This window comes from Sinocyclocheilus rhinocerous, unplaced genomic scaffold (genome assembly GCF_001515625.1).
Source record: "Sinocyclocheilus rhinocerous isolate Xijiao unplaced genomic scaffold, SAMN03320098_v1.1 scaffold440, whole genome shotgun sequence".
Lineage (NCBI taxonomy): Eukaryota > Metazoa > Chordata > Actinopteri > Cypriniformes > Cyprinidae > Sinocyclocheilus > Sinocyclocheilus rhinocerous.
Window position 1 is genome coordinate 652614 of NW_015637534.1, and position 16530 is coordinate 669143.

General features: G+C 38.7%; 1 protein-coding gene across 1 annotated transcript in view; it reads right to left on the reverse strand.

The window, feature by feature from the left end:
• Positions 1-15076, reverse strand: part of LOC107748934 (heparan-sulfate 6-O-sulfotransferase 1-A-like) — a 139980-nt gene extending 124904 nt beyond the window's left edge. The window contains exon 1 of the mRNA XM_016563949.1: positions 14297-15076. Within this exon, the coding sequence (XP_016419435.1) occupies positions 14297-14817 (521 nt within the window). The 5' untranslated portion in view covers positions 14818-15076. The remainder of the gene's footprint in view (positions 1-14296) is intronic.
• Positions 15077-16530: the final 1454 nt, after the last annotated feature.

A 16530-nucleotide genomic window follows, 5' to 3' on the forward strand; every position in this document is an offset into this window, starting at 1 on the left:
CACACACACACACACACACACATATATATATATATATATATATATATATCACTTTTTTTTCATAGACTGACACACATCTAGAAATTCATTCAACTAGAACCAGTGTCCTACGACAAAAAGAAAACATCAAACATTTTACAGTTCAAAAGACATATTTTTGGACAGAGAAAGCAATAAAAACACAAAAATTCAACAAAAAAATCAAAGTGTACATTTACGGTTTTTAAATCCTCTTCAGTGTCTTACTCCATAGAGTTCTAAAGTTGTTTTAAACTGATGTATGGGTCAATATTATTTTCTGTTGTAATCAAGCTTTAGTTGAACTGAATTAGGGAAGAAAAAAAAAATCACTGTATTATTATCATGATAGATTAAAAAAAAACACCATGTTATGTTTCTGTAAAAGTGATGCTGGGATCTACTATTACATTCAGTGAATGATTTACTAAAGTTTATTTGCTTAGACTTTCCTAGTCAGGCATTGCTAATGTGTTACTGATCGTACAAATTATACATCAGGTGTTATGCAATTTCTCTGTGTAAACAAACACACAGGAATAAAGCGGGAAAAGCTGCACACAAGCTATCTTGGAATTCTCACGGCTGAGTTTGGACTCAAACAGGGCTTAATAACACAGCGGGGGGTTCAGCAGAGGGGGAGCGTCTCTCCCTCCACCGCCAGAAAAGCATCAAGGCAGAACTCTCTGCAGACCGAGAGGCATGCTGGGTAATTCCCGAGAGGCTTTTGTTGAGCAGCGGTCAGATGAGGTCTATAACAGGTTCCCAGGAGAGGGACACAGAAGAATCGGTTGCCCACAGAGGATGTGGAGAAGCAGAGAAGTTTGGGAAAAGTCTCCTGCAGATGAGGAGGGAGAAAAAGCAGCACCTCTTCATTCATTTGGATTCCTCCTTCACTTGGGCTCAAACTCCAACCTGTCTCACTCAACTCCAGCAAGTCAAAGCAAGAATCTTGCTTCTCTTTCTCACTCTTCACCCCTCCTCTCTCGCTCTCTCCTCTGCAGAAGCAATAAATCAAGCCTATGCTCACTCTCTCTCCCTCTCACTTTAGCAGATAACGCCACACGGAGCTGCCAGCTCAGTGGAGTTGTCGACAGCATGGCCGTATCAGCAGAAAAGTGTATAATACGGGAACATTATGTGCCATAATATGGCCCCCACAAATAAACTTTCCTCCCCAGTTCAGTGCTCTCTAGAGTGGGGTGGAACAAGACACTGGGAAGGGGCGGATGGGAGTCTTAAGACCTACTCAGACCAGACTATGTAGTTTTGCCTAATGAGGTCAGGTAAATTTGAGTTTCCCAGTCATGAATGGTGATTTTTATCCTGTTGGGATTTAACAGGAGCAAACTGTCTATTGTCTATTGTTGTTCCAGCTAACTCTCTTCATTTAATTTAATCTTCATTGAATGCCGTAACTAATGCTGTCGGCTGCATCTTCCTCATAGACAATTTTCTGGATAAAATGACAAGAGTTCTGGCATCCCATCCAACATTAAAAAAAATAATAATAATAATAATAAAGGAGGTTTAGAATGGCCACTGTATAAGCAATTCCTTCCCTAAATTATATACACAATAATGTAATTAAATAATTTATCCCACTTAACCTTGATGTGCTCTGGATGAGTGTCGCACATAAATCCAGACAATAAATGCTCACACCTTGGTAACATATACAGAGATCCCAATGGCATCCAAATCAGTTAATTTAAAGGGGTCATATGATGCTTTTTTAAAGATCATTATTTTGTGTATTTGGTGTAACAGAATATGTTGACATGCTTTAATGTTTAAAAAAACACATTATTTTTCAAATACTGTACATTATTGTAGGTCCTCTATGCCCCGCCTCTCTCAAACGTTTCGTTTTCTACAAAGTCCCGCCTTCCGACATTTTAAGACATATTTCACCCAAAAATAAAAAAATTGTTGAAAACTGACTCTTAGGCCATTCAAGATATAGATTAATTTGTTTTATCAGCTATTGGGAGTTCAAACAGCTCATAAAAACATCACAATAATCCAAAAATAATATACACAACTCCAGACCATCAATTAACACCTTGTGCAGCGAAAAGCTGCATGTTTGGACTCTCATTCTTACAGCACCAGAGAATCCACTGGTGAGCAAGTGATAAAATGCTACATTTCTCCAAATCTGTTCTGATGGGGGCGTGGGGGGGGGGGTATTCACTACATCTTTGATGGCAAATTTTAATTTTGGGGGGCAAACTTTTCCTTTAAATTACAGACATCCAATCCCAATAATTGTGACTCAAACATTGTTTAGAAAAGAAATAATCTGAATATCTGCTTTAGGGTCTTTTTGCACATTTAATTCACATCATTTCATTGCACACTAACCAACTAAACCAATGCCACCACTGCACTTTCAAACTACATTATACAACTCCTAGATGATGTTTTGCACGTTCCCTGGATACCGACCCAATACAACTGCAAGGCGCATTAATTATAGATACACCCTCGACCTCTCATAAACATTATCAAAAAGCGTCAGTAGGTTACCGGGAGATATCTTTAAAAATGGATCAATCACTTTTACAAAGTTTACAAAGACACGCACCTTGCATGCACAATATATTACCAAAAATTCTTGAGTTTTTAACATTTTTTTAAAGAATTCAAGCATTATTCATCATTTAACAGGCATCATTTGTAAAGTGAATCCTCATAAACTTGCCATAAATTTAAACATACTTTAACAAAAACAAAAAAAAAGCCTTTCAAATAATGATTTCATCAGGAGCTGGATCTCAAAAAGACTGAAGTGAGAAGCAAAAAACACTAAGATCCACAAAAATTGCAAAAAGGGGTGCAACCATTTTCATAAAGTTTTAAAAACATCTGTTTATAAGGAGCTTGTTATGCAAATGGTGTGCGTATGCAAATGCTCATTAAAGGAGTTAAGTGGGAGGCACCTGTACTGAAAATCAGTAACCTGTGCTTTTATACAATAAAATAACATAGCTGGGAGACAAACTTGTGAGCATAAATACATTATTAAAAAACTTCTGTTGTTTTGTACTTAGTCATTTACCCACAGATCTAGTATAATACATACAATAGTACAGTGAGTGGATAATTAACTTGTACCGTACTTGTGAGTTATAACAGTCGGTAAAGAGACTGGTGTTCTGCTTCGGCTCTGCTTTAAAAAGAATTACATTCATTATGTAAGAGATAATGTACTGTCAGCCGACCATTATCACTAATAAACCCAGACAGGGTGATCAGGATCTCTTGTATCACATTGAAGTGGTTTATAATAATCATAATCACACTCATTACATTTCTACTTACCAAATAAACATATAAATGGACATAAAATATAAATCAGAGTACATTTTTTTATTATTGTACTTAAAGTGGCCGCAGAGAATATATGCTACTGTATGTTATAGTTGTTATAGTCAGTTATACAGTGCTGCTATGAAAAATTTGCAGTAGTTGACCAGTCAGAATCAAGTATGAGTATTAAAATCTTTTAGTTCATGTAAACTCAGTTTTCGCTTGAAAAACTTTCACCATTGCGGTTTCTCGGACACTGTCTTGACACGTCATGGACCAGTTTCTGAGGCTACCTGGGATTTTCAAAAGCTTTCACACAGAATTGAATAGAGTCTTCTAACATCAGATGGTCTGCCGAAGGAAGTCTTTACAAAAAAGTGAAGACACCTGCTTCAGCTGTGGGCTGGGGGAGGTTGAGAGTCTTTATAATTCTGAGGCGGAACTCATGGCTTTGCAAATTAAAGCTCGGCAGTGAGCCAACTCGCACTGGGAGAGTGGAGGCCCTAATTATGAATTATAAAAATGTTTGCTAATTAGTCATTGCATGGCAATTTGTCCACACCACGCAGAAATCAATTTGGTGCCATCGCCGAGGGCTTTACCTGGCAGCACAGCGCACAACAAGACTTCAAAGCCAACGTCCATCATAATGCCAGCAATGTTTCGGAAAGGGCCACATCGGCCAAAACTGTAAAGTAAAGAAAATTAGAACAAGATTCCAAATCACACAGGAGAAAAAATGCAATGAGATCGAAAGGCAGAGATGAGCAGCAAGACATTTTTTTAAGCAAGAGCGTTTTGTAAACAAGGATGTAAGATAAAAAAAAGTGACAGCAGGAAACACAGAGAAAGAAAAAAGACCAGAGTAAGCACATGTTCACTCTAGAATTAGCAGCGGAGTTGTGTTCATCTTCATGTATTCATTTATGCTAAACACAAAGGGCAGGCAGAAGGGTGGTCAAAAAGCCATTAGAGATAGAGGAGGCACTGAAGCGCTCATTCATGCAGTGGTGACATTAGGTCCAGCTCAAGGGCACGTTTCTCTTCACGGGCCACAATATCCATATTATCAGACAGCAGCCGGGCATTTGCAAGTTGAGAAACTGGCCTTGCTGTGAGGTAAAACAACAGGGAGGAAACAAACATGGTTTAGAAAAATAAAAAGTGACCAATTGGAGAGGATTTTCTTTTTTCTGAAAATGCTAGTTAATGTTATTGTTGCACTGCACTACAACTCACTAACTTTGCTCATTAAGGATATAACAACGTCCCAAAAAAAAAAAAAAAGTCATTTTTTCCCCCCCACCTTGTTACACTTGTGGTGTTCCCAGTCAAAGTGACCACCAACAAAAAACTGCTTATGAATTTCTCATTATGCTCTATTATTACCCAATATTGGATTTACTTTTTAATCAACTAATTTTGTTTCAATACATACAAATGTACCTTTTTTTTTTTTTACTGATTTATCGTATAGGCCTCATTGATCTGAGCTTATGCACAATTGAACATTGCCAAAATTATCCACAAATAATGCTTTTTTCACTCAGGTGCATAAGCTCAGATCAGTGAGGCCTACGACCAATCAGTTCCAAAACTGGCAAAAATATAGCAATTTTTGACAGGTATCACCAAATTAGGTAAACGATTTTCAGCACAGCACAAGGCTTTTAACCTCAGCCTGGAATCACAAATAAATACTATATTCATACTGTAAGCTATTATTAATGCATTAACAGCACAACACACAGAGAAGTTAATGTGAACAACAGCGGAGGATTAAAGGCCAGTGTCATCTTTACACATGTAAGCTGACGTTCATAAAGTACACAAATATTTTGAGCTTCTCCAGGTAAGCACTTTATTTGCAAGAGCTCAGCGTCCTTGGCTAATTTAGCATGCTGATCCTAAAACACCAGCAGCCTGTCACGACCTTCCCTTGAACTGCCCTAGATCAGCTCACACACACTTACTATCTCTGTTAGCACTTTGTCTTCACACAGTTGAGATGTCAGTTGACAAAAAAAAAAAAACGCTCTCTCTGAAATGTGAGTGATAGCACCTCTTAGCGCAAGACGTTCTTTGAAAAAAAAAAAACAGCTTATCTAACAGAAACACAATTGAACGCTGTCAAGCAATTACCAAACCTCTACAGACAACAAGCAGAAATGGGCCAAGATAATCAGCAAAGAAAGCAGTAAACAAGAAGCTTTTCAGTAGTCAGTGCCAGTGATATGAAAACAGCCTTTCATCTTATAATAGAAATGAAGCGAAAAGGCATTCTTGGCTATGATGCCCTTACAAGGGATGTGCAAAGTTACATATTTTCAGTTGTTGGGTTGCCTGGCTTGACTAGACAAATTGATCTTAAGGAATCCTAGTATAATTAGAATGGTTTCAAGTTCACCGGTCACGAATTGGACGTTTATCAGTGGGTGAGTCATACAAAAAGAGCTAGATAAAGAGCACTGACATGTAGGCCTGTCGCGATAGTCAATATATCGATATATCGCACAATATATGGAAATGAGCGCGATCATTTTTGGTGCCGCGATATATTGACTGATCATTTTCTTATAATTAAAAACAATGATTATATACATTTTTACATAAAAATGAATGTCACCAACATTTTAGTCGATCGCGCTGCATCTGTCATCTCGTCTGCTCTCTGTGGCAGAGGCGGGGCTCAGGCAGCGTCTTCCCACACACACACACAGAGAGCAGACAGCGACAGGTGAAGAGAAGGCGTGAACTAGGCTTGCCGCGATAGACGGTGCTGATGGTGATACCGTTGTTAAGCCACAACACCGGTTGCGTCACTTGCCCACCGCGGCACCAACCCCCACCGTCGTTTAGATTTTTTATAGTAATAAAAATCATTTAGTTCAGTAAAAGAACCTGAGAGAGGAGAGCCAATTAACGTGAACGAGCCGGTATGTCGACTTTGTTTAAAAACAGTGGCAACAAAAAGAGGCAACACAACTAACCTAAAATTTCACCTAAAACATAACCATCCCACCCAGTTTTTCAACCTGGAAACAACAACCACAGCTGGAGCTGGAGAGGGGTCTTCCAGACAGTTTTGTTCTTGTTCTTGTTACCTTGCACTTTTTTGTTAACAAAGGTGTATTTATGGTGCACACTTAAACAGCATTTTTACTTAAGTTTAAAATATTTAAAATTAAAAAAGGTATCTAATAGTCAACTTCACTAGTCATCCAGTCAGCTGTAGGACAATTAGTCAGCCATTGTGTACCAACCCCTAGACTTAGATGATCTAATTATGAATACAAGCTTGAAAATGAATTATTCATAATACAATGGAAGTAAAAATGCAGAAAGGACGCAAACATTGAAATCAAATGTTCTTAGAGCCATTCGTCCAAAAGCACGGGTCTCTTGATTTTGCGGTGGGTGGGCACAGATTCCGCATTACCACATAACGGGCTTTGAGCAGCCTATATTTAATCCACACTGATCTGATGGGATTAACACATCGAGGTCAGGCTGCTGCTATCAGGCCTGCCTCCAAGCTCTTTTTCTTACTGGCCCAGGAAAAACTGGCCTGTCAGAACCTCCGCTTTCTGCTCCAAGAAGATCTGGAGACCGCCAAGCCATCTGGCTCACGCTCCCAGAGCCAGAATCCGGGTTCACACAGAGAGCTGGAGGATTTTATAAGCTCTGGGCTACTGACCTCCAAACCACAAAGATCACACAACCGCTAACCACATCAGACTATAATATGTGGACCAGCAAACCAGCATGCACACTCTTAAGCAAAGGGCTAGACCTATAACAGTCACGGTGTGGCTCTTTAGTCCTCATTGCCAAATATTGAGAACAACGTCTTCAAGAACTGACTGTTGGGAAGAACATCTTCATCCCATATCAAGCACTACTTGAGAGCTCCTGCTAATTTCTTTGCACCAACGGTGCTTTGTGTTCCACACATTTGTCTCATTAGATCATCTACTGTGCCATATTAACCACCAGGACTTCCAAACTTTAAAGTACCTTGAAAAAATATGGAGCTGACTGAACCTCACATGATTTACATGCACTAATTTTCTTTTTATATGAACCTTAAATGATCTGACTGACATATTAATTTACAAAGTTGTCTCGTCTGATTCAGGAGAGAAATATGCAAAGATCAAGCACCATTTACAAGTGAAAACAGTCTAAAAAAATATGTTGGTGGATTTTGATGTGAGTGACCAACAGGGGATAGACTTTTTCACTAGAGAAAGCGTTATTATGGATTATGCACTCTTATTATGGATTACAGACAAGACTTTGAATTGATGGACTGGAGTCATGTAGATTATTTGTGCATTTTTGTGATGTTTGTATCAGCTGTTTGCACTCTCATTCTGACGGCACCCATTCACCGCACCGGATCCACTGGTGAGCAAGTGATGTAATGCTAAATTTCTCTAAATCTGAAACAAATGCATCTACATCTTGGATGACCTGAGGGCGAGTAAATTTTCTGCACATTTTTGGTGAACTATTCCTTTAATTCAATTGGAAAAATATTCAGATTCAAGCATTTACGTGCTCAAGCTCTTCCTGTTGCTCGAATTATTTCATTTCTTCACCACCCCCTTTTCAATCTGATCAAAATTTTAGCCTGCAGCATAACAGTCCACCTGCAAAAATCTACAGTGATCCAGTCTGAAGGCATGAGGACCAATCAGAATCATTTGACAGGGAAGCAACTTTGAAGCAACTGGAGCTCTAAAATCTTTGCTTATCATCACAGCAAAGCAGTTGACCAGGCAAAGGTCTAAATAACATAGGCTACACAGAATTTCACTGTTCCATGACACCATGATGGGGGACTGTGGGGGTGTCCTGTACACCAAATATTGTTATTCATAATACAGAAGGCAGTTGTCCATTAGTAGGGCCTGCCATTTTAGAACTTACAGTAAATCTTCCATGAAAATACATTCCCTCTAATGTTCTAGTCACGCTTGGGGTATACTGCGTGGCCCATATCCATAAAGCCACAGTGTGGTAAATTATCTTTCCTGTTTGATTAGACACTGACACCGCTGAAGGAACAGGAAGAGATGGAGGGAGAGAGCGAAAGAGAGAAAGACAGAGGCTGAGTGTGGATATATATACGAAATTAAAAGAAAAGACTGACAGCAGTACTGCAGGATTTTTCTGTGCCAGTTTATTGGACTGGGACTCAAAATCTGCTGCAATATCTTTAAATAGACAGGACATGGGGAAAAAAGTGACAGTAGGTGCACACGGCCCAGAATCTTCTCTCATCACTCACACACACACATGCACACAAACACACACGGGCACTTTCCCAGGAGAATACATATTTATAGATACACATAGAGTGAGGTCCAAAAGTCGGAGGCCACCAATGAAAATGCCTCTATTTAGCATTTTTCTAATTTAATGCATTTGTTTCATTATTGCTAACATGACAGATTAAATGAAAAGCTGAACTGAAAAAATTGTTTTTTTTTTAAAAACTTACTTTTTTCTAAATGACATTTTCAGTGTGGTCTAAGACATTTGGACCCCACTCCATTCTAATTTTGCTTAATATCCATTTGTTTCTATCTATTTTGTCTGATTTAATAATTACAAAGATGTCAGATCTTTCTCTCTCCATGATCTCGAATGCAAGCTCATTGGGGCCTATTATGATAATTTGCAAATTACTCTTTGCAGCTCACAATGGCATGCCAATATAAAGTACATTTCATTTTCCCCCAAAATAATCACAATAAATGTCTAGTTATAACAGGAACATGGCGACATGGTCTGGTACCCCATCGGCACCTTGTCATTTCAAGTTAATTGTGTCTGCTTGATCACTGCGCCAGGCCTCCTAACCAGGGTGCCCCCCAACTGGGATTCTATCTTCATCTATGATGGCTAGAAATGAGAAATCACAGCAAATACATTACTTAAAGAGACAATTCGACCATAAATGAGAATTCTGTTATGAAAGCGACAGAATAGCTACATTTCAGTCACCTCCTCGCACAGTAATTGCATGACTATATAAAAGCAGCACAAGAGTCGCATGGAAAACTTTCGTTATTTTTTTTGGAGTCTGACAGCCAGTGGTCACCTTCGTTGTTTTAAAAAAAGGCAACCTGGATGTTTTGAAAGTCTCGAGAAGAAACTTGAAAAGTCCTTTTTGAAAAGAGTTGGGGGAAAAAAACATACGTTTTAAGTGAGAATGTACAGTATTTTGGCTAATTTTTAATTTAATTTAATTTAATATATTTATTTAATTTTCCATTTGATCTAGTAATTTCATCATACTGTTAAATGTAGCCTAATCTTTAGCAAATCTCAAAATGAATATCCATTTTTCATACTGTACATTATAATGTTGCCTAATGATGTCTAAATTCACTTGGCACATTTAAACTGATCTTAAGTAGGGATGTAATGATTCACTCAACTCACGATTCGATTCGATTCACGATTTTGATTTCACGGTTCGATTCGATTCACGATTATTATTTTATTTTTTTTACAAAATGAGATTTAAGACAAATTATAAATTAAATGTGTCCTTTTATTATTGCTAAGTGTTTTATTTTTGATTTATTTAAACAAAATCTTATAGAATTTAAATATCAGTGATCAGCCATAACATGAACACAATTATCAGCTTACTATCCCAGAATCTTTACATCCCTAGTTTTGAGCAACATGAGGGCAAGGAGATGATGCATTTTCTTTATGGGGCGAAAAACAGACAGCGGCTTCCTTTCTACTGATTTTGCTGAGCATATCAGCCAAAGAGCAGACGCAGACCCTTCTTTAAACAGATTACATACTGTTTAGAGCAGTGGGGCCAAAGACTGGTAATCCACCGTTGGGAGTGGGTGGGTGGGTAAAACACAACCGCTGGTGGCTGATTGCACACGCACTCGCTGTGGGAAACATTCTCATACCTCACACCCACACAAGACGTCACTCTCCTCTGGTCACCATTCACTGGTCTATCAGAAACCCCTGTGCTTCATGCCTGAGAGCAACACACTACTCGCCAGATGGCTTCCTGTCTGAAACCGGTGCCTCAATGAGAATGTGATGATACACATCTCGTTAAGCAATTAAAATGCCCCCATTGCTCTCACGTCCACAAGGTCCCTGGGGGAGCGGCACGGCGAGAATGCGATTTGGAAAATGTGACTCTAGAAATCCCAACAATTCAAATAAGACCTACATGTAATTAAAAGCTTGTCCTTCGTCATGTTAATGGCCACGAAGAGGAGTGCAAGCGAGGCTTCCAAAGTCTCAGGAGCCGAGAGAGATTTAAATGTAAACAAGCCTGTTAAACACGTCTAACAAGCATGCAGATTGGCACAGCTGTCAGATGGCTTCCTGCCTGTTGGTGGGAATGGCGTTGGCCTCCGTGAACTGAAACTCACTGGACAGACAACAGGTGTTAAACCCTTTGCTGTGGCCGCCCAACATGCTCCTAATCTCTTGCATAAGCAGTTAAAACTGAAGCCCTGTTTACACTAGTGCGTTTTCGTTTTAAAACGGCGTTTTAAAATGAAAACGATCCTCGTCTACACTTGCGTTTTCACTGCGTTTCAGAAACGTTCTCCGTCCACACTACACAACCAAAAAATGCATGTCATATGACCATTCATACAGGTACAACAATGAGCATGATGTTATTGTTTACAAGGTCGTCAAGGATGCGCAGAGCGAATGTGGGCAGCCATGCCATCGTTTTCAAAAGTCTCCGTTTTGGTCCGTTTACACTGAAACGCAACGAGGAGGACGAGGATCGAAAACACCAGAGTAGTGTAAACAACAGAACCGTGGCAAAGGTTATGCTTTTTAAAACAAAAACGCACTTGTGTAAACGTAGCATGAAAAGGGTAAGGCTGAAGTACACATCTCAGAATATTTTAGAAAATTTTAAATTTAAAATTAAATTTTTGATGGCCAATGCTGATATCTTAGAGAGCAGGGTGGCTGATGGTCGTTATAAAGCCGATATATATGATATCACACTATTTAATTTAAAGGCAGTAAAAGCATTCAGCACTGACACATTCGCCAAACAGAAATACTGATCAGCCAATTGCCAAATATCATACGATATATAGCAGTCCTGGCGATGTATCGGTCTACCACTAAAAAAAGGCATTTCACTGCCTTCCTAAATATGACAAGTAAACTTTAAATTTAATTGTCAACATCATGACAACACCTACATTAATTAGGGCTCCAGACTGCAAGTAAAATGATAGCAGATGCAACCAATCAACAAAGTGTGATTCACAAACAAATGACCCTTATGAACTGTTCTTTTTTTAATGAATTTCTCACAAAAATGTAAATTAAGAAGTTCCACATACTTGCTGATCTTCTAACGATAACAAAGCACAAAATTACCATTAAAATGAATGCATGTCCCTGTGAAATCTTCCATTACTGGAACAGAACTGTTATGAACAAACATCTACAATGACCAATTGTGTAATCTGGAAACATTTTTTTTTTACTTGAAGGCCACATATGTGAGAATAAAACATGATAGTTCCCATTAATATTTTGGTTTAAAAACACAAATCTAAAAACACAACCACATCAAGACAAACAGCCCAGCAGTCCTCAGCCGCTCAAAATCTCCACGAGAGATTTCACGGGTCATAAACAGCGCCACTTTTCTCAGTCTACTATGTGACCACCATCACGACTCAATTGCCATTGATTACATAAAAATTACATTTTTGTTCAGCCTTTTAATTTTCCTAAAGCACCCAAATTCAAGTTCTGAGCATTTTTTACAGATTAAAAAATCTCCCTTTTTAATTTAGTTTTATAGCTTCAAGAAATAGCAATGAACAAAGTTTCAATTCACCCTACACTGGCCCTTTGAGTTTGAAATCACTGTAGCTAATGTAAAAAGAGCACTTAGATCTGTGCAACAAAGCAGTATATCAAATCCGAATTATCTACGCACAGTATTTTCCATCTAATTATCAGAATAATGCAGATATTAAAAATGCAGAGATACAAAGAGACAAAACTCCTCTCACCTCTTTTACCGCTGACCCTGTGCTAATTTCACAGACAAAACGAACATGTACACATGCGTGATGAATTAGGGGAGAATAACACTGGTGTGGTATGTCTGCCTTTATCACAGGAGAGATTAATCAAGGAGAGGAATGTGCATCCATAATCAGTGCTGCATTCCTAAGGTTGCCAAAAGCAAAAAGAGTAATGGCATCGCTGTGATACGAGGGATGTTGTACACTCGAGGGGATGTTGGATCTAGACTGTGTTCTTTCAGGAAGAGGAGTCAGCTGGTGATTATATGCTAAATCTGATCTGATGTATTTGACTTTTCAGAGCTTAAATAATTTAATCTACAAAATCCTATTAAAAACTAAAACAGTCTACGTACATGGTTCTGAGATGGATTTCATGCCATTGCAAAACTAAACGTATAATGCAAACAGTAACCTACTCCAATGCCCACTTGGGTCTATATGCTTTTGTGAGACCATCACATGTGATTGGGGAAAGATAATTAAGTCAAATCTACAATTCTTACCCAGAACACAACAAGATGACACTAACTACCAGTTGCTGGTTATTCCTGACATGACTGCTATGGAGCTTCCTGATGTGGTGAGTCCTGTAACCACTATCCTGGCAGCCAGTGCTCACTACAGTGTTTACAAGGGGCTGTTTTATAACACAGTAATTTTCCACCTCCATCACCGGAAAAAACACAAACATGCAGAAATCGAAAATGACACAAACATCTAACACAGCAAGTTCTGTTTCCACCTGAAATAGTAGGATAGGCACCATGAGAGCTTTACCTTCCAAAACTTTAACATGGTAAACATAGTTTTGTCCAAAATGAATTACATTATAACTAGGTAACTACGAGCCAAGATAGAACTAAAAATGAAATCACAGAGGTATTTTGATGCTTCTTACATTGTTTGAATTAAGTTAACTACAGTAAGTTTATTTTCAGAATGTTTACATTTAAGTAAAATACTGATATAGCTACTATGGTTTCCATGTTCATTTTTTGAAAGGTTGCCATTCAGTTTCATATAACCACGGAAATCCAACTGACCTCAACATCATTAGGTTTTTAACCCTGTCAGTTATTAACCCCAAGTAAACTTAATCCTGGGTTATTTAGTTTCATCTTTCACATAACTTTACCCTACTGAGTGGTCAAATTTCCGATAGCTCACACTGTACATGTACAAACTTTGGTTTAACGCTCTTATTTGCATATGTATGATGTCAATAATATGTTGGGGGGGGGACCTGTTTCAAAAACTGCTTGTCCACCGTTCAAATATCACCACTGAGCTTGTAAAGTCTGCTGAAACAGGAAACTTTCTCAATAATCCTGCCAGTTAACACATTTACGCCACTGTTCGGCATTTTAATCATTTTACTTAAAACGCTTAAACAGCGCTTGAAAGTTTACGCGGAATACGTAAGTAAGTGCGTGAAAATTTAATGAGGTAAACACTAGGACGGTTTATAAATGGTTGTCTGCTGCCGAACACTCGCTGTTTACGTTGTGGCATTGCATTGCAGGGTTAACCTAGGGTTAAAAGCAGTGCTAACATTCTATACAAGTGTGAAAGGTTGCTTAACCCAGGGTTAAAACTGGCCTTTACCTGGGGTTTAGAAAGAGGTTAACCCAAGTGTAGTATTAAAAGTCAATATAAAGAGTATTATTATACTCGTCTAGTATTTCGCAGATGAGGGAGGGCAAGTGGTATTATTTACTCGCTAAAGTTCTTCTACACACGGGCTGTGTCTCAAATCCCTAGTATAGAGATAGTATTTTGTGGCTGCACACGCCTATGATGCCCCGAACATTTTGGTAATGTTAGAGCTCACTGGGTTTTGAGCCACAACCAACACTTAAGATAAAACAATTCTGTACAAGCATCACCTTTGGTTTTTCATCCTGTTCTCCTTTTTGTTCAAAACCCCCGGTACGCAGTTGGTCAGTTCGGTCCAGTCCGCGTGTAAGCCACAACTCCAACCGGTGGAGAACCGAGAGAAGAGCCAGGTCTCTTTCCTGTTGGGTCGGTAACAGGTACACTTCTTCTGTCCCGGTCTACAGTCGCAAGGAACCTCCAGCCTGACATTCTGGACCAGGTGCCTCCCGAACGTGGTGCCGCCGGTCTTCTGGATGTGGAGGAACACGATCACATCATCCCCTTTGATTTCAAAATCCACAGTCCGCTCCAGATCCCTGATGGGGAAATAGAATTTCTTCACGTAATGTGGATCAGGAGTCGGGAAGAGATCCGCATCGTTTTCCAGCATGTACCCGTGCGGAGAGCCGAAGTTCATCATCCCCGGAGCCACGTACTGATACAAAATCAGCATGAACAGAACCGAGCCGACAACGATGAACAGAAATTTACTGCTCCTCTCAACCATGTTCCTTCCAGTGAGGAGGTTCATGTGTTACCATTTCCCGGTTGACTGTTTTTTAGGGTGTCTCCATATAAACACACGGCAGTCAGAGCATCGCGCGTGGAAACTGAATCGTCAGACACATTGGATCAGAATGAAAACGGTCGGACTCATTGCATAAGTAAGAAGTGTTGCAGTATACGATCCAGTACGGCGCGATCTCCCTCCTTCCACCACTGTATGTCACAGTGTGTTTAAAGTCCGCGACACATCGCTGTGAAGCTCCTCCAGCAGCGTGCACAGCGACACCCACTTTCCCAACACGCGCGCACTGCACGATCTCAAACACAAACGGGCACAATATTTAGTTTCGAGTGAACGCCCGCGACTCCTATTGCATTATGATATTTCTCTAAGCGGCGTTCAGGAAGCAAAGCAGGCAGTTCCTTCTTTAAAAAAATTCTGATTTAATCGACAGTACGAAATAAAATAAAATAAACACCTCAAACTAATTACAAAGTAAACAACTTCCACACTACTCACTATTACCAAATGTCTTGAATCGTGTAATGATTTGTGCGTTTGTTTTTGGTAACTAATTACCTAAAAAGAAACTGAAAAAATAGACAAAATAATTTATTATTTTAAAGCAATATAAAAATGTTTAACAATGCATAAACTTGATGAGACTTTGATTTAATAAAAAGCATGTTAGTATGAGTCAAATATTAAATAAAAACAACAAACAAAATATATAAAATTATATAATTTATTTATAGTTAATGGTAAGTAAATAAGCAAGATAACAGATTTTTTAAATAAACCGTCTATGTATACTTATGACATATAAAATAGTACAACAATGGTACAAATGGAGCCCGGTCTCATAAAAATGCGTATAAATAGTACCCCAAATAAAAACAAAAACTTGTGGTATTGATATGCAAAAATGGATTTTGGGGTGTACATGCTACGCACGTGTTTGGCGTGCATAGGCCTATAATACGCAGTTTTCCCGTGCATATGATACAACATTTGTTGGCGTGCATATGATAGCCTACGCAGTTTTCGCGTACATATGATACGCATCTACCCACAACCCTAATCCTATCCATCGCGTAGCATATACACGCCAAAGTCCATTTTTGCGTATGAATACCACAAGTTTTCGGTTTTATTTGGCGTAGGCCTACTATTTATACGCACTTTCATGAGATCGGGTTATAGTCACTCAAACGGTTTTATAGTGCTGGCTGGAAAATGAATTTATGTAACAGATTAAATGGTATGATAATATACACTGTGAAAGATAAACTTGCCTTAAAAGGTAAAATGGTCATTTGTCATTGAGCAGTCAAGTGTAAAACAATATTTTTTATGTGTATGTTCATCTCTGATAACATAAAAATCATAATTCATTTTTAAAAGAAGAGTTTGTGTAAAGAATGAGAGACTGCTCTTTGACTTGACACAGTGAAACATAAAATCAACAAGAGAATCGTTGAGCTACTGTAGTACTCAGCCTGTACTCTTCTTTCACAGCTAGCGGGCAGTATCGAGAGCTGTGCTGAATTGTATATAGAGATCTGTAGTTGTTCATTGCCATTGCCTTTTGATTTTGCCTCATGAATGTGCAAGAGTAGCATGCCTCTTGTAATATATCTTTTTATTATTACTATTATTATTATTATGTTGTTGTTGTTGTTTTGTGGGAAATTGTATGTACTAAATCTCAGTGAATATGTTGAGAGAAGCAGGCAA